The sequence below is a fragment of the Carassius gibelio genome, chromosome A4, assembly GCF_023724105.1.
Source record: "Carassius gibelio isolate Cgi1373 ecotype wild population from Czech Republic chromosome A4, carGib1.2-hapl.c, whole genome shotgun sequence".
Lineage (NCBI taxonomy): Eukaryota > Metazoa > Chordata > Actinopteri > Cypriniformes > Cyprinidae > Carassius > Carassius gibelio.
This window is the reverse complement of record NC_068374.1, coordinates 22,824,683-22,845,013: the sequence shown is the minus strand read 5'-3', so window position 1 is coordinate 22,845,013 and position 20,331 is coordinate 22,824,683. Positions and strand designations below refer to the sequence as shown.

At 36.9% G+C, this 20,331-nt stretch overlaps 1 protein-coding gene across 4 annotated transcripts in view; it reads right to left on the bottom strand.

Moving 5' to 3' along the window:
* ppfia2 (PTPRF interacting protein alpha 2) overlaps positions 1-20,331 on the bottom strand; it is a 145,133-nt gene that overhangs the window by 34,705 nt on the left and 90,097 nt on the right. For all 4 annotated transcript variants that reach the window (XM_052577212.1, XM_052577221.1, XM_052577230.1 and 1 more), the window contains exons 3-5: positions 12,639-12,740; positions 7,272-7,436; positions 6,149-6,223 (exon numbers count right to left, since the gene is read on the bottom strand). In XM_052577212.1, coding sequence (XP_052433172.1) covers positions 6,149-6,223; positions 7,272-7,436; positions 12,639-12,740 — 342 coding nt within the window. The remainder of the gene's footprint in view (positions 1-6,148; positions 6,224-7,271; positions 7,437-12,638; positions 12,741-20,331) is intronic.

The window sequence follows — 20,331 nt, the reverse complement described above, 5'->3', positions numbered from 1 at the left end:
GAGTTAGTAACTGAATTACTCTATAATAAAAGTAACTCGTTACCAGGGAAAGTAACTATTTGCATTACAGTAAAAAAAAAAAAAAAAAAGTTGCTATATGTCAGATAATTTTTTTTTTCTTTGCAGTTTTCACAAGTCAGTTAAAATGAGTAGAACAGACAGGTGTTCGTACATAACTTTCAATATTTATTGTACGTCAACCGACAGCAAGTTTTATCCTGCACTTCAAGTATTATCTTTGTAAGAAAAGTGTTTTGGGCCACTAGCTTTGTAGATGTGTGTCACACATTACATGTACACATTACATGCACGTGTGTGGGCATGTGTGTAAAAACACTGGCTCTGATTGGCTACCATGAAACACATGACTCTGCCTTAGCCAATCATAATCGCTTATCTCGTTATTAACCCACCTCCTCACTCGCTGTGTGAGCCAGGGGTGCGTTCGGATTGCATAGTTTATTAAATCAATGCAGAGTAACGCACCGCATTTAACGTTCAGTAACGTTGACGGCGTTGTAACGACGGGAAAAGTAATTAGTTAGATTACCCCGTTACTGAAAAAATAACGTCGTAACCTAACGCCGTTCTTTTAAACGCCGTTATTCCAAACACTGCTCATTACAGATACAGATTAGATTGCAGAGAGAACAGGGACTTGTGTTATGTTTTCAGTTAATTATTCATTCCAGTATGTTTCGCTTTTAAATTCAAGCTCTGTCATAAGAGCACTAGCACTAGCACGTCGCACTGTGTGAAGTACAGACTGAGCGGATCTTCAACGCAACACATAAAAAATATGTTTTCTCAAATGGATAATCAGTGTCTCGCTAGTAAAGTTTTGATGGATGAAGATTGCAATCAAAGTAAAGGCGTGTTTCCACACACATTCACTATAATGTTTTGATTTGTCAAGTTTATGTTGCTGTGTTTAGTTGTACTGAATGGATCTGTGGACTGTAGTAGATATATGCAGTCAGCAGGTGGTTGGTTTAGGTTTTTTTCATGTGGTCCTCTTCGGTATTGCAACTTGACTTCTCTAAAATGTAAAAAAGCTCTTTGCTGTTGCACTGCACACACACTATACAATTATTTAATATGCGTATATGGGCTCCTTGTATTATTTGGTTATTTGGTGTCCTTTTGGAGGTTCCAAATATATACATATTTTCATACTGTTTTAATGGCCAGACCAAATCATATTTTTACTGGAGTGTGTGAGTGCGTGCATGTGTTCTTCCACAGTAATTTTTGTATGATGTTCATATATAACGTCAACTTCATGAAAATTGCAAGCATACAGAAAAACTGCATCATAAATCAAACTTAGACAGCTTAGAAGTGTTCGCTTCATACATGTAGCACATCAACAGCAAGCACGGTCAATTTTCCATCAGTTTTTAATTGCAAATGTACAGTACTGTAGCTCTCCTGACAGGAATTATTGTGGCAGAAATGTTGGAAATGAGTGGCTCTCACTGTCTAGTCTTTGTACCAGATGAAGTGGCTCTTATGCTAACCCAAAGACACAAAATGGAAGAAACAGTTAAAACTGATCACAATCTTGCTGCTTAAACTGTGAATAGAGCAATTTTAATATTTATTGGCTCCTTTTCTATTTTGGATTTACATGTACTTTTAATTTCATTACTTATGTGTAATAACTGATAGCACACGTCACAGAGACGTCTATTCTGTGTTTACATCTGCAAGATGTATTTTTTTGACTATCTGCTCATCTGCAATATGTCAATATGATGTTTCCTGTTAGATGTAAAACAGACGCTTCGAAGGTGTCTTTAAGATGTTTATGATTTAGAATGACTCTAAAACTTACTAGACACATCTGTCAGAAGTTTTTACACAGCAGATGCTTTCGAGATTAAGCGATTTTTAACAGACATCTTGCAGACATACGTGTGCAATCTGGGTTATAAAAAAAAATTTCATACTTAAGTACAATAAATATTATACACTTTAAACTTTTACTCAATTAATATTCTAAACTGTGACTTTAACTTCTACCAAAGTCATTTGCTGGTAAGATATCTGTACTTTTATTGAAGTGTACCTTTCAAGTACTTCATCCACCACTCAGGTCCAGCTCCAGAATCAAATCACTCAGGGTGCTACTTAAATTAGAGAGGGTCCTCTAACTATATATATATATATATATAAACAATGTGCTATAATGAGATGCCTCTGATTCAAGAAATCATCAGATATGTCTGTGATTGGCTACATTGCTCAACGCTGCAAAAAAACTTCAAAACAGGAAATCGATCTCCAAAGCGAAAACTATAACTTCTACCATTCTTACACACACACTTATTGTTTGTTTCACTTTAGAAGACTTTCATCCACTGGTGTCATATCAGCCCGATCTTGTTAGAAAGAATAAAGATTTTACGAGGTTGCTATTTTGTATGAATTCACATGGAAATATAAGATTTTTAGAACAGTAAGTATGAAAGTCTATCTTTAACCCCATAATTAACCTAACCATCAGTGGGCCACAAACAGTCGAATGAGATCGTACAAACTCAAATATAGTAATGAATCACCTTAAGGGTGTGTGTTGGGTAATTCTATATGGATTACCATCATTTTTCTGGGGCATCAGCTTTTGGGCACCCACTCACTTGCATTATATGGACTTAATACTATCTCAGCCTTTCTACAGTACTACATGAACTATTTAAAATTTTGGGGCGAAATTTCCCCTAAACATCAATACAAAATAAAATTAAAATAAAATGCTGACAGGTTAACATTGGCAACCCAAGTTATAATAAAAATTAACATAATAAATTAACAAATAACCTTATTTTTACTATTGGTACCCTACTGTTGCATAATAAAATCCCTTTTAAAAAAGTACAATATACTGTTGATTGTTATACCATGGTAGTTTATATATACCATAGTACTGAAGTTAGTACCAAATGATTTAAATAAAAAAACATGGAACGTTTTATACTTTTATACTACACTGACATCCACTAGGTCTTATAGTATATGTAAGTTAAGAAATGCTGTATATCTAGACCGGCACAAAGCTTCCACAGCCCAATAAATGTAAAAATGAAGCGCATTGAAATATAGCCACAAAAGTTGCTGACCATGGCCGCTGGTATATAATCCCTAATAAGATAACCTATTATTCTTCTAGAAGCATCTCTAAAGCAGGTTATCTGACTGGTGAGCACTGTCACACCAACACAAACCAAATTGTGTTCTCTCCAGACTAACGGGCACTCTGTCCACTGTAAGCTCAGAGAAAGCAAGATAGATGGAGGTTTGATTTATCACCACTCGTCACACTTTCCTTTCAGGAAGCAATTAAAGGGCTTTGCATTTCAGAAGGCTAAGAAAAGGAATTGTCTGTCATTTTTTGAGGCCTGAAGATCAAATAATCCCACACCTTCTGACCCCACAAAGAGCCGGAATATTGAGGCAACTTGCAAATGAAGGTAAATGAGAAGTGGAGGCCAATGAAAGTAAGCATGTCTGCTTTGATGTCGTTCATTTGGTCTCATCAAAGCAGCACGCGTACGAGCCCAGCGGTGCCTGAAATACTAGTTTGTTTCAAACAGAAGACAGCTACTTCAGAGGAACCCGATTCATCTTTGTGACTCACCTGAATGGGTTGCGTAAAACAACATTTTGCTCCCTCTAACAGTGAGATATTAATGTGAACTTGAAATAGAGATAGTTCAGTTATGCCTGTGCAGACATTAAGCACTCATAATTTTGAGAACGCACTGAGAGCTAAAATATGTGAAAGCTATAATAAAATTTAGGAACTGAATACTATAGCCCCTTTCACACTGCCATTCCGGCAATTAGACAGGTAAAGTGTTCCTGAAATTGTTCCCGGGTCGCTAGATTTTGCACTTTCACACTGCCAGTGATGACCCGGTATATGTGCGTGCTTTCAAACACAACCCTTGAAGATCCCGTAACGACACGTGACATCAGGGCGTGGTGTGTAATGTACGAGTCGAAAACGCTAGGCACATTATACTTTCACTGAAGCAAGCAAACGATCTCTGCGTCAGCACGGACAGTAAGGAACTAACTGATCTCTGCTTCATTACAGTTTGCACATGTGTTTTCATTGCGAACGTTGATCTTCCTTCAAAACAGCCGGTAAAAGAGTCGCGCGATAACGCGCGTCATCACTTCAACACGGAATTAGATCTGGCTTTTGTTCACACAGCGCTCGTCCCGGGTCGAACCCCGCAATGTTACTAGGTCCCCGACCCGGGTTCAATGCGGTAATCAATCCTGGGACGTGGTTGCTTTCACACAGAAGGCGACCCGGCAATGTTCCGGAAATATTGTGGGTTCGACGTGCAGTGTGAAAGGGGCATATTATACAGGAAAAAAAAAAGAAACATCCTAGAATATCTTCTATACTGGATATTGTTCTTCATTTTCGTATTAATATTTGAAACAATCTGCTGTATGCAACAATAAATGTTTCAAATAATAGTATGCTACACTTTCCACATGACTTAATTACACCGTATTTATTGAAGAACAGAGAGGGTAACAATCTTAATTGTTCATGGTACATGGTTCGTTTTTTTCTAATGTATCAACAGTTTCCCTTTTCTCACAGTTGCTGTTAATAAAAATAATAATTGAAACTTTTATTTTGACGGCGCTGAGAGTGGCAGCTAGGGATGGGCGATACCACTTATTTTTTTTTGTTTTATAAATGATTTATATTAACAAAACAGAATGGAGCAAGAGCAATATGAACTTTTAACATTCAAATTCAAATATATGTATTGCACAAACTAGGATACAATTTCAATATGTTTATTGTTAAATAACTCAAACATATATTTTTTGCATATATAGCATTGTTTCTACAGCTCACATTCTTCATCCTGTTAGCCACTTTTAATAACAGTAGTGTTTAACACGGATAGAAGTGTTTTTATATTATTAGTAATAGAAAGGCAAACATTGTAATACTTTATCGTTTGCATTCAGCATTCAGCAAATACGAATTTCGTCATTTAAACAAATCTTTGAATGGCTAATGAACATTAAATTAAACAAACCTTGCAAAATGTGTCAAACCCAGTTGTGAGATTTTCATGTGATCTGCATGATTTCATGTTCTCTGCATGACTTTCGGTCCGTGCAAATTGAATGCCATGAACATTAAACTCGTGATTTCAAATTATGCTGCGATTTATGCACTTGTCATTTTCACTGTGTGTTGTATGAAAAATGAGTGTTATCTTGGCTTTTTATTTGAAAAAATATGATTCCCAATAGGGTTGGGCTGATAGATGATGACATCGTCTATCACTGATTGCTAACAGTTATTTTACAAGTTTATTTTTAATCCATTTTCAAATTTCTAAAATATAAATTAAAATAAATACAATTTTATCGGCTTTATATCGACTTTCAGCCACCCAAGATATCGGCATCGGCTGTCAGAAAAAAAACAATATCGGTTGACCACTAGAAGTAACCTTGGGGAGCTGAAATTTAAAAGCAGCCTCATTTGAAATGTTTTAATTTCCCAGAACACACCTGCCCATGAGATGAAAGTGAAATGTTTCTATTATTATGTTTGCTTTTAGTTGCTGTGAGTCTTTAGATATTTTACATACTGTATGATTTATTTGTTATCTCTCTTTATCTGTCTAAGTACTGAGTCATTGTCTTGTTTTAAATAACTGCTTTCACCTCTTCTCCCCTCGCCGTCTGTCCGGCTCTTTGATCTGAGGCGGCCCTCTCTCATGACCCGAAGAGATCAGATGAGTGTTCATTCAGAAACAGAGACGTTATAACACACAGCAGAACTCGCAGTGCAGTCAAAATCAGAAACACAATCTCACAATCATTAAATATCTCTTAAAAGAAAAAAAAAAAGTTATTTGAGAAGTTTGAAGCTTTTTCAGCTAGAACTGCATCATCTGGACTGCCAATACCAAAATAATCACTAAAATACACAAGGTACTATTTGCTCTGTTGCATTTCACACTAATGAGATCAAGCAAATACAAAACATCATAGCAACAAATTAAACATATATAGCATGTTTATTACGTCTACTTAACTCCTTTTTGGTGCATATTGCTGTATAACTACAGAAATCAGAACATGTGTGACTCACCTCCTGATTGGCTGCGGCCAACTCCTCCTCCAAGGCAGAGACCCTCTCTAGTGACACCCGCAATCTCTCTCGTACCTGAACAAAACACAAAATTACTCACTGTTTGTCAAGGCTGTGCTCTACTCTGAACTGATCTGAGAACTTTTTTTATTCCCGATTTAGAATCACATATATATTATGGTTGTAAAAAATAATGCACAATTGCAGAATTTCTAGAAGTAGAATTAACATTGATCACTATTCTTAGAAACTGCACGTGTCATTTTAATAGTATTTATTTGTATTTATAGTATTTATTTTTATTATTATTTTTTTTTTTTTATTGTTATTATTTTGAATGATCTACAAACATAAAATACAACAAATATGGTATTTGCTAAAACATTACATGATACATTATATGATCAATAAATTAAATCTAAGTATAAAAACATAATTAACTATAAATTTTTATTTAATTTATAAAAATGTCTTATATTTAATAAATAAAATTTAGGACCACAGTGGAAAAAATGAAAATTTCTAAATGTTACTTTTTTCTTTTCTTTTTTTTGGTACTCTGAGGCGAATTTTATTGTTTTTTTCTTTGTCTTACAACTGATTATATTAATGACCCTCTCTGGTGACCTGTTTGGTCAAAGGAATCATTTCAGTGGGTTCAGTCCTTCATCACTGGACAGTCAGTGGTTGCTAAAACTGTGACCCCATAAATCATGAACATTTTCTAGCCATCTATTACCTAAACCCTTATAAATGAGACTGTCTGTAGAAGGCCGCAGAATGGATTACAGCTGGATGAAGTGCCACACAAGGGCTTAATCCATAAATAAAACGCCACTGGATGAAGGAAAGAAGAGGAGGGACAGTGGGTGATGGTGTTTGATAAATGTACTTCCACCTCACTGTCCCAAAACCAGGAGAGAAAACTGTTACATCATTTTATTTTGGTTGTTAAGATCGCTCAGTCAGCCTACAAATGATATGGGTTAAACATCAACAGGTCTGTGGTACATTTGGTTTGTCACATATGCATTTATACTAGCAGATTTCTATCTTTGCAATGCACTGTGAATTCAACGAAAGAACAACGAGAACCTCATCAGTTGTTGATCTCAGGGTTTACCTTCTCATCCAGTGCTTTGTGGTGCTCAAAGAGGGACTTAAGAGCTTTGAGGACCTCCACCTCACTGGAGACCCCAGAAGGAGACTGGGCCTGTCGTTTCACCACCGTCATACGTAGAGAACGTTCGTGCCTCGAAACCAAACACTCCAAATGCTCCAAAAGCAGCTGTGTACCATATAAGAAGTTAGTCTCATGATGTTCATCATCACAATCCTCCATTGCTATTATATACATTAACATTAAAATTAAATGTAAAACTGAAACTAAATCTAAAACTAATATTAATACTATTTTTAAAGTTGAAATTAAATCTAAAACCCCTTAATTACATAACTAAACTAAAACTAAATCTAAAGCTAAAACTAAAACTACACCTAAATATAAAATTTATACTAATTCTACTAATCCTACATTTAAAGCTCAAACTGAAATTAAATTAAAAAGATAAAATCCATCAAAAAATCTTAATTTAGTAATTAATATAATACTGAACCTAAATCTAAAGCCAAAATTACAACTAAATATTAAACCAATTCTAAAACTAATGCTAAATATAAAACTTAAATGTGATTAAAAAAAATCGAAAACTGAAGTTAAATAAAAAACTAAAGCTTAAGCTAAATCCACAAATTAATCTAAAACTAATTTATTACCAATCAAAAAAACTACAGCTAAATAACTTAAATCTAATGCTAATACCAAAACTACATTAGAAGCTGAAACTAAAACTCTAAATCTAAATTTAGTAGTTAATCTAAAACTGAAATAAAATGTCAAATGCTGCAACATGAGGTCAGTTTTTTTTGTTATGTCACTAAACCTTAAAGGTCATTCTTCACATGAAAATGAATGGCATGTGCTTAACAACATTCAATCTTTTCTCATTTTCCAAGGAAACACTTTCAGATGGATAACAACATTGCACACAAGAAAAACCATTACATTACTTGAAACAATAAAGCAGACACAACAAACTTAACCCCCCTAGACCCAACACAAAGGAAATTATGTTAATGTGGTTACTGTCTGCTACATGGCATAAAAAAAATCAATTTCGGCCTCCGAAGTCCCAAGGACACTGTGGGGAGAGAGAGAACTGTTTGGCTAGATGAGAGGAGTGGACTTAGATTACTATAGAGGTCGAGACCAAAGCATGTATGTTGTATTGAAATACACTTGTTCGATGTCCAACTGAGAAGCCTCTTGAGCCTCAAAACCTAACTGTGGACATAAAGAATGGTGTTCAATGCCAGCATTTGCAAGTGTATGATTAACATCAAAGAGAATTATTAAAATTTGTTTTTAACAAGCTTCATTATCATATAATTAGGAACTTCGACTCACTGTTGCATTTTATTTGTTTACAAGCGACTGACTGTACATGACCCGGCTGCCAAGATCATTTGACTAAATATAAAACTAATAATATAAAAGTAAAAACTAGCTAAATTTAAAGTACATCTTATAAGCTGATGTTAAAACTTAATCGAAATGAAAAAAACAAAACAATCAAAAACTACAATGATATATAACACCTATGATTAAAGATAACTAATACTAAACCCTTGACGCTGGTTTAATCACTTTGACACTGGTGCCGATACAGGATAGCTGCCTTCGTGATCAGCTCTGCAGTTGTTTTTGTTAGTTTGTCTTACAGGAAGGTGGACAATGTCTTGTATAAACAGGCTAAATACACACTGGAAAAGAAGATCAGAGTGACAAAGAGGAATTATTCTGGAAAAATCATCCCCCAGCACTGTGGAGAATCAACGACTGGCAGACGATCTGAACGAGTTTTACTGCAGGTCTATAAGAAGATCACCTCCATCTGTCAGTGGATCAACAGCTTCCTGACAGACAGGCAGCAGCTAGTGAGGCTGGGAAAATATACATTCAGTACACATACAATCAGCACCGGAGCTCCCCAGGGCTGTGTTCTCTCCCCACTGCTCTTCTCCCTGTACACCAACGATTGCACATCTAAGGACCCCTCTGTCAAGCTCCTGAAGTTTGCAGACGACACCACACTCATCGGCCTCATTCAGGGCGTTGACGAGTCTGCTTACAGACAGGAGGTAAAAGAGCTGGCTGTCTGGTGCAGTCTTAACAACCTGGAGCTTAACACGCTCAAAACAGTGGAGATGATCGTGGACTTCAGGAGAAACCCCCCTGCACTCCCCCCACTCACCATCATGAACAGTACTGTGACTGCAGTGGAGTCATTCAGGTTCCCGGACACCACTATCTCTCAGGACCTGAAGTGGGACATTCACATTGACTCCATTGTGAAAAAGGCCCAGCAGAGGTTTAACCTGCCACAGGAGCTGCTGAAACAGTGTTACTCCACCCTCATCATATCCATCCTCTGCACTTCGGTAACTGTCTGGTTCAGCTCAGCTTCTAAATCTGACCTCAGAAGACTACAGAGGGTAGTCCGGACTGCTGAGCAAATCATCGGTACAACCCTTCCTTCGATTCAAGAACTATACTTATCCAGAGTGAGCAAAAGGGCCAGTAAAATCACTCTGGACCCCTCACATCCAGCACACTCCCTCTTTGAACTGTTGCCATCTGGTCGATGCTACAGAGCACTGAACACCAGAACGACCAGACACAGGACCAGTTTCTTCCCTCAGGCTATCCTTCTTATGAACAGCTGATATCAACTGTGGAACACACTACACGATTTATATTTATATACACATACACTTATTTATCTAACATACATACTTAGAGTACACTTAAATTTTGCACATAATATACCTATACATACATAACTGCTTTTTTGTTTTATACCTGCCATACAATTGTCAATTTGTATATTGTCATTCCTTACCTACTTATTTGTATTTTTTTCTATTTTTTATTATTTTATTGTGTTTTTTGTTCTGTCACTGTCATTCTGTTGCACTGCGGAGCTTCTGTCACGAAAACAAATTCCTTGTATGTGTGAACATACCAGGCAATAAAGCTCATTCTGATTCTGATTAAAATACGTTTTAAACTAAAACTTATGCTTAAGCCAACACTTCTAAAGTAAATAATCTAAAAAGCAAGTTATATCTAAAACTAAAGTTAAAAGCTTAATTTAAAAATAATGATCAAACTAAAATGAGTGTAAAACTCAAGCTTAATGTCAAATTAAACTTACAGCAGATTAATACTGATACTAATCATAAATCTAAACCCAAAACCAAAGCTAGAATAAATGCAGAACAAAAACAATATTTAAAAGAATGTTAGGCTAGGTTTAGTATAATTCTTAGCATGCTGATGAAATCATTGTAGTTTATTACAGATTTTAAGATTCATATTTTCTAAGTAGGGAGTTCAGTCGCCAATTAGGTAGTTGGAAATTCAGCCTTCTCCAGTTGAATGTAAGACAGCACATGTACCTCCCTGAGGGCTGCACTGGCAGTACTTTTACAGTGCTGCTCTAGAAACCTATGGGGAAACTGACCTTTCTATTTCTGCTCTGTTCCTTGCTCTCTCATTCATAACCCTCGGTCAGTGCCAGCCTCTGTCTTTTCCAGCACCAGCTCAGCACTAAAACAACCCTGATAATGCAGGTTAGGTTACTCTCTCTCCCTCTGTGTGTGTCTGTTTTGGTGGATCAGATTCACACTGGTGCCCTCAGTAGACACAGCCATTAGCTGATACATGAATCTCAGAATTGATCTTAAATCAATATATTTACAGTAACATTATCATGTTACAGTCATTTCACTCGAAGGGCCATCCTGAGTAAAATCCATCCTGTACATTTCATCTACATGCTCCATTTTTTTCTTCTGTTAATACTGTGTTTTCATGACATCAACTTAAGTTTTTTTTTTTTTTGTACCTTTGGACTTTCCTTGTACTTTCATCATTTGATACTGTATGACCATAATTGCACCAAATTTTATTCCAAAAAAAGTTTCACTAATGAAATCAAAGTTTTAAAATGTACTTTTTAAAATGTTTCAACTTAAGTACACTCATATGAGACAGACGCCAATCATAATTGTCCTAAAAAGTTTTTTTTCCCCTACATAAGCGTAGTTGACTCCTCATGGTGGTACTAATGCACAGAAATAATCACTAATAAGATACATCTTAACTATCTTAACAATTTGCAAGAGAAGATTGTGGTCCAAATTGCACTTCAATAGCCAAAAAGTCTCTGCACTGTTCAAAATGTTGATCTGCGCTATATTGGCTGGAAAATAATAAGGAGTATACAGTGATTAGACAAACTGATTTCATTGTCAACAAAACTTTATTCTTTAGTATCTTATTAACTCAAGGCCTAGAGTAAATGGCCAATGTCCCAATTAGAATAACACTTGTCAAATAATATGCCATATAAGAAGTAGTGTGTCCCAGATGTTTTTTTTTTTTTTTGAGGTTTTTAAGGCTCAGCCCCTTGTTATTACTGTATGTCTCATTTATATTATCATCTATTAATCACACACTGTCTTACTTAAAAGTTTGTACTTTCTACATTATCAGGGCTTAATTCACTTCTAGGGAATGTTGCTACTACAAAATGACTGATGGATTGAGCTGACGACAGTCTTCCTAGACCAGCTTTGGGTTAAATGCTTCTGATGGCCCTGTGTAAGATTAGTCGGTTGCTAATCTTACCACACCTCTCATCTTTTCCATTAAACTATGTCCCCTTATCCCACTCGATCTATGTTTCCCCCTCGTTTTTAATACCCTCCAATATCCTAAATTCGATAATTGACTCTTCAAACGCGAGGCTGCGGCTAAGTAACATAAGTAATTAATTGAATTGCAGCGTGGGGCTGGCGCACCGGAATGCATTAGCACAGTGAGTCAGGCAGGCACTGAGGGGTGCAGGAAAAGAATCAAGGTGAAAATGAAGCAGAAGAAGTGAGAATGACTGCTTTCTTGTGAAATGGTAGTGATAGCCAAAGTCTTGTCAGACGTTTTGGCAGCATTTCTGCATTCAGTGCTAATGCTAGATGACAATTTTATTGAAAATGCCAACCAGATATCTTGGCTTACAGGGAATTTTGATCTCACCACTACAAGGATAAAGTTATCACTCAACTTTCATCTCATTACAATAAATTCCCCATAAAAGGTGGTGCAGAGCATATCGAAGTAAGAATGTTGTGACTCTAAAGTAAGCATCTCAACAGACTCTACAGAATCTGGTTTCGGTTAATTGAAAGCAGTTTTGAGCAAGTAAATCTTCCTGACTCCAACAAGACATCATGAATTAGATGCACGAATTTGTGAGTGGGCATCTGTTAAATTATTGTCTTTTTTGTAAGCAAGTATAACTTTCCAAGATGGTTGAGAGTTGAGAAGCACAATCAAGTGCCTGGAAGACATGGTGTGCAAACTCACTCTGGTGTTGTTCCTCTCGGCCTTCAGCTCTGAAATCTCCTCTTCTTTCTCCAGCAGCTGTTCCCTGCAGGCGTTCAGCTCTTTTGTCAGGGCGGCAAACTCCTGCAAGACACCAAACAAACATTTTAACATCACATGCACTGACTGAAGGGGCATGTGTTTGCAAAAGGACAATACATCCTAATGAAATGCAACAGAACCATCTAGTTATGGTCTTCAGGATAACTGGAAACTTCTAGGCAAGTAGCTTGGAGATAAACTCTACATGACATTGACCATCCCAGAGAAGGAGTAGGATCAGAGTCATATAAAATATTATCGTGGAAAACTGTCAGATGGGTGGTTTGTCAAGATCAGCACACACCAAGCAGACAGTCTGCCATCGGCGAGTGTCTATCGGGCTATTTTTTTTTTTTTTTGGTGTTCCACACTTGAATCGGCATCTGGGCTGTCGGTGAAACCTGGAACTCTGATTGTAAGAGTCAGTTTCCGAGAATTGAGGCAAAAGTGAACACGAGCAAGTAAATAAAGCAGCATACTGTTCTAATGTTACATGAGCTTACCCAAGTATACCACCTTGCAAATATTTTCATAACAACATGAGCCACTTTAAATGAAGAAAGCGGTCAACAACTGATATTCAAAATGGCAAAGCGCTGCTTTGTTTGTGTTTCATATATCTGCAAATACTGTATATCTCGTATTCTTGATTCGTTTTCTCATTTTGAATGATGAATATATACCATTGACAGCTGCTTTAGACTCTGTGTTGTTCTCAGGGTTGATGCCATAGGTAAAAGTACTGCAGACAAGTAGTAATATAATACAGTACACACTACAAAAAGGTCAGAATTAGGGCACAGCCATTTACTTTTGTGTTCCATAAATTAACTGCAAATGCCACGACTAAAGGGAAATGCCAACAATGTGGAACTTTTCACATCTGGGAAAGCAAAATCCCATGAGTGAAGAGGTGCAGATGCAACGTACATGTGGTAATCTGAATACGGTGCCACTGAGAAGATTTCAGGAATGGTAGGAATGGGGTAGGGAATTGACTAGGGCTTGTATGTGAAGTATGACTTCAACTTTGGTAAGTTTGAGAATAAGCACAATGAATCATCCCAGAGACATGCAAAAAATTATTTCTTAATCTTTTAATCGGTGGGTTTAAAAAGAAATATAGGCAATATATTACAGAATGCTTGAAATGTCTACTTTTAAACGAACATATTGAAACCAAAATAAATAGGCTACTCTCTGATTATGTAATCCATGTGAAATGTGCATTTCTCTCTGGCATTCATGGCGAGTCCGCATCGTCAACTTCATCTTTGCACCAGTTTATTACTAAACAATTAAATGAGTCCTTGCTAATTTAAACACATTCATAATCATTACTTTAACTGGTTCTTTGTGGCAAGACTTATGTGTGCGGTCATAATGCTTATTATGCTGTAGGCTATAGTCTAAGTTAAGTAATTAAGATTAATATAAATGGGCCACACATTTACTACTTTTAAAAAATGCGGGTCAGGTAAAATATTTTCTTTTTCTTTTTTTGCGGTCCGAGTTGCGGGCGGGTTAGTTGAAAACATAAGTCGGGTGCGGGTTGTCTATACATTGACCCGCACATCACTGATATATATATATATTTATAAATCTTTTTTTTTTTTTTGTGAACGAGTGGGCAGGACGGTTTTCACATAATTCTCTATTCTACCACATCTAGTTCTCAAAAGTCTTGTGGACAAATGTTCTGTATCACTGCATCCGAAATCATATATTCCCTACTTTACAGTATTTGAAAAACAGTATGTGAGCCGAGTAGTATGTCCGAATATATAGCATTTGAAAAACAGTAGGCGAGAGGCACCTGGACAGTGAAACATCATAATTAATCTCCAGATAGTGTTATGAGAAGAAGCCAGCAAGGATTCAACCAGCCTGAGGTCTTTGACTCTAGAATATCTGATGAAAAGCAACTACATATCTCACCATAGTTATCCTATACACAGACAGCACCAGGGCCCAGAGGGCCACTGCTGGCAGATGCACATAATGGGCATGTTGACAACACTGCTGTCTAGCCAATGTCACCCGGTTCAGTTTGGTACACACGTCACTGTGAATGAGTTAGCAAAGCGCTAATTAAAAAGTGTTTATTAGAGAGGTGGTGGTGCAGAGGTGTTAGTTTAAGGGAGAGACAGGAATAATTACAACATGCTCTACACTGCTTTAAAAAACGACAAGAGGAAAAAAAATGGATAGACTTGTTAAAATGTTCAAAGCAAGGTGTCAAATTGAATTTCTGCCCAGTATTTTTTAAATGGTATGCTAAAAAATGTTTGGTGACAACTTTCTTTAAACAAGAAATTGTACCCACAGTATGACTCAAAAAATACAAAATAAAACACGAATATCTTGTTAATCGATGTCATATAAAGCAGAACTATAAAGAGTAACGTAACCACTCTCATAAATTTACATCTGCATCCTAACTCGTGCTACAACTACTACTAATGTCAATTTAAGCTACTGTCAATTGAGCATTTCTAAGAGACAAGAAAATGTAAGTGAGTGTTGAAGCAGCCATCCCAGGGAGATGCTGTGTGTATCTAGGTGAAAGCAAAAGCACTTTACTTGGCCTTCCGAAAGTAGATGCATTTAGGAATCTTAAGATTACTTACAAGTTACAACAGAACAGCAATGCATTTAGGAGAGGAGGTCATTCTGATTTTGCTACGACAATCTGGCGCTTCTGAATCAGCCACTGTAAGTATTTTTTGTTATCAGTTTAAGTATTTGCTATTGACTGTTCAAATGCAGAGTTTTGCACATTGTGTATGTGTGCGCATGTGCACAACTGTGAGAGACAGAGAGAGAGACAAGGTCACTCACATCACAATGGAGTCAGATCTCTTATCTGCCCGTGGCTTGTGTACAGCAAACACGTACGAGGCTTTCAGGCTTGAATTGATGGTAAAACTAAGGACATTATTAACTCTCTTTACATTTATTTTGAAAGAAGAAACTCCCAATCATGAAAACGGGTATTGCATTTACGACGAGTGCTTGCGGTTTTTGGCCAGTCACAATGCACTTGGTCAGTTGGCCAATCAGAGCAGACTGCGCTTGTCGGAAGGAGGGACATTGTAGAAAACGATTCGCGCAACCGGCGCAGCGTCATAGAATGTCTATGAACAGAGTCACGCCCACTTTTAGGGGAAAACAAACCGCACTTCAGTATTGGATCGAGGAAGTGGACTAACCTTACAACATGCCAAAGAGTTGTTGTGTGGTTGGGTGCACCAATAATGTTTGTAAAACCCCAAATTAGAATAACGTATGATGCTAATCGAAAGCTAAGCCAGTCTAGTTGTATGGCTGAACAGAAAAGTGCACTCAGTACTCTAAATATAAAGACATATCATTCGCTGGTTTACCTGGTGACTCGATGAGGTACGAGTAAATGTCCGGGTAAGACACTTCTGGCCACTGGGTGGGGTTGCTACACCAGTTTGACACTGGGAGAATGAAGCAAGGGACGTGTTTTTAAATTGACCAAATTAAGTTTGTGGATGTATCTTTCACGCTCTGTGGCAGGCAGGGTGGACACATACAGTAACTACTTGACTTGTTTAGTCTTAGATATTTCTTTAGTTATTCACGCCCTTTGGCTGTGTACGGACGTTGCTTTTTGCAACTAATTTGTATGGAAGTCTATGGGAAATCTAGTTTATTTTCCCTCAAAAAAGGGGCATTAACGAAATTGACAGTTACGTTACTGGATGTGCCGGTTGTGCGTAAGCATTTGAGAGAAGCGGGACATAGAGGACCTACAATAATGTACAGTATTTTAAAACATTTTCAAGTATTTTAACAGTGTTTTTTGAACATTAAAGTGAGTCAAAATATTCTGTTACACCAAAAAAAAAAAAAAAAAAAATTAATATATATATTTATATATTCCATCATATGGCTCCTTTAAACTTAAAATGTATCATAATAATTATCGATAACGACTGATGTGAAAAATTGTTTTGGGATAATTATCTGCAAATCTTCCCTACACAGAATTGTGAATGAGATTTCCTCACACAAAACCATCATACGGCTTGAGAATGGGAAATACTATTAGTCATATGGACTACATATATTCAGTTATTTTGTCATTATTGGAGCTTGACTGAAAGTTTTTGTTGTACAGAAAAAAACAGTGTCTCCTTTTGTGTTTCCCAGAAGAAGAAGAAAATGTGATTGGAACATGATGGTGAACCATTCCTTTAACTCCTTTTTATATATTCTAAAAAGGCACCAAAACCATGTAAATTGGCAATCACACCCTGACAGCAAACTGAAGTGTCAAGTCTGAATGACAAAGACCACCCAATTTTAAAGGCAGATGCAAGAACTGAATCGTGGGACCAGACCAATCCTGGTCATCCCCAAGGAAATAGAACTGCAGTTTGAAATGTTTGGGTTTGACAAAGCCTACAAAGAAATTTCATGAAGAATGCCAACCAGTCAGTATGAAAGCCCTAGCACACGTCATTAATTCTATTTGGACTGACTCAAAACACTCTTTCAACTGGATAAGACATACTCCCAGGAGCGACAGCTGTTTAAAGAGCGGAATGGATGAAAGACTGAGTAGGATATGCACCAGAGTGAGTTTTTAAGGCTTTAAATCAAAGGCCTGTGTAGTGATAAACTTCAAATGCACCTGCGGCTCTTGAGAAACACTCATGTAAAGTGGCATGATGGAGCATCCCCATAGCGCAGCACAATAACTAATGACATAAAATGAAACTTTGGAGAACGGGGAGCCATGCTTCAACATAAAAAAACTCTAAGGCAGAGAGAAATCTTGACAGCTGCATGGATGATATACAACCACAGACGCATTAAATTCTAGACTGGGATTGTTCTGCATTTGATAAATCTTTAATGGAGGCTGTAAAGCTTTATTTACAGAATGTCCCATGGGGCACATGCAAGCTCACAAATGCATCGTGTGGCGAACGGAGTTTGTTTACTGAATGTTGCACTCAAGGCTTTCTAAACTAGTCCTTCAGTTGTACAGTAACAGCAGAATTCTCAAAGATGCATTCGTATAATGAACCCTGATTTTTTAAAAATAATGCCTGCAGAATTGTTACGCTACCCATTTATAAAACCAGTTATCTAATCAATTATCTTACTATCTAAGCATCTAACCAGAGCTAATCAATGGTATTAGAACAAGGAGGAGGAAAGGCCTATGCAACTAACAGCACATCTCATTCCCCTCCTTTAAATATTGTAGAAGGTCATTTATAAATCTGTCAGCATCTCTTTGAAAAGCAAACCTTGTTTCTGAAGGTTGTTTACAGAAACAGGCCAGCATTCAACACATAGATCTTTGTAACCCGCTTTTGTAAAATAATGAAAGCTAACAGGATGCACTTTCTGCCATCTCAGTCTGTGCCTTACAGACATTAAATTACATATATAAAGAGAGAAAAGTCTACTTTCAAGTGAAACAATTCAAATGGAAAACAAATATTCCCAGATTATGTAATCTATGTGAAACATGCACACAGGTGCAACACTACTGCAAAGATGACGAGTCATCATCGCCCAATTCATCTCTCCAACTAAAACAAAGAAAGCACTTGTTTATTAAAATGTCAATTCAGCTTCCAAACTGTTTTTCCCAGACACATTCATAATCATAGCTTCTGTGGTGTGTTATGGAAGCTTTATGCATGTGCTAGAGAGGGGGTTAATAAAGTCCTTCTGAAGTGAAGCAATCCGTTTGTGTAAGAAAAATATCCATATTTACAACTTTATAAACCTTAATATATAGCTTCTGCTGTCGTTCACACGTTCACGAGAGAGTGGCGTCCATTGGATGACGTAGTAAATATGTCGCAAAACAGAGAATATAATAAAAAATATAATAAACTGTATTTGTATTTAAATAATAATAATAATACAAATAGCAACAAAAAAAAAAAAAAAAAAATATATATATATATATATATATAAATAAAAAAATGCCACTTTTTAAACTATGTAAAATTAAAAATATATAAAAACATAAATCTGTTTGAGAGAATCATAATTCCCTCTAGGGTATATGATAAGTACATATGAATAAATATATATGATTTTTTCTTTTATCCTTAAGCATGCTGTTAGCATCAGTTCTAATTCCAATTAAAGCACTGAGAATAATGAGCTCAAAGTACCTATTTATTCATTACAATTGTGGTAGAAACTTGTATATATATATTCTAAAGGGATGATCTGCATTCAACAATTTACTCTATTTAAACAGGCAAGATGTTATGAGAGGAAAGGTCAACTTTTAAATTAAACTTCTAATCATTTATTTTAGTTGCCTGAAAAATCTCATGCTTGATTCCTCTCAATCCAAGGCAATTTGCAACACGGACCCTCAGCAGACTTGGTCCCCTGACAGCGCTCATCCTGTATAAACATCTCTCTCTCGGCAGCAGGATGGCTGTTTAAGTCTAAATGTCTATAAATCCATCAGTAACTTGAATGCCATGTCAAAGTCCCACTCCAGCAATGTCCCCTGGATCATGTGTCTGTATGAGTCCAGGGTCTGTGCGCTCGGGGGACCACTGGGCTTGATTTACTCTGACCTTTGGGTACAGACCTGAGAGGGGTCGACACTCGGATCTAGAGCTGTCCATAAATTTACAGAGGGGGTAATTACAGCCCAGGGATTTAGTGCTTCTCACAGACGCTGGCGGCTAATTCTGTCCTCCTCATGACAGAGCGTAGCTGCTTGATCCACAGTTAAAACAAAATCAAGAATAAGTACCACACTGAAGGAAAGTTATTAACATCTGCTGATGCAATACTTAGCAAGCACCGTTATTAATACAAACCCAATTCCAAAAAAGTTGGGACATTGTACAAATTGTGAATAAAAACAGAATGCAATGATGTGAAGTTTCAAATGTAAATATTTTATTCAGAATACAACATAGATGACATATCAAATGTTTAAACTGAGAAAATGTATCATTTTAAGGGAAAAACAAGTTGATTTTAAATTTCATGGCATCAACACATCTCAAAAAAGTTGGGACAAGGCCATGTTTACCACTGTGTGGCATCCCCTCTTCTTTTTATAACAGTCTGCAAATGTCTGGGGACTGAGGAGACAAGTTGCTCAAGTTTAGGAAAATGAATGTTGTCCCATTCTTGTCTAATACAGGCTTCTAGTTGATCAACTGTCTTAGGTCTTCTTTGTCGCATCTTCCTCTTTATGATGCACCAAATGTTTTCTATGGGTGAAAGAGCTGGACTGCAGGCTGGCTTCAGTACCCGGATCTTTCTTCTGCACAGCCATGATGTTGTAATTGATGCAGTATGAGGTCTGGCATTGTCATGTTGGAAAATGCAAAGTCTTCCCTGAAAGAGACGACGTCTGGATGTGAGCATATGTTGTTCTAGAACTTGGATATACCTTTCAGCATTGATGGTGCCTTTCCAGATGTGTAAGCTGCCCATGCCACATGCACTCATGCAACCCCATAAAAAGACGTTGACGCAAAATATGCGCATCGATTCGTCGACCTGTTTTTATTTCTCTAAAAAACGTTTGCAAAACGTTTACCGTATGTGCACTGAATATACGCGATGGCCAGATCAACATTCTGTCCAATGTTAT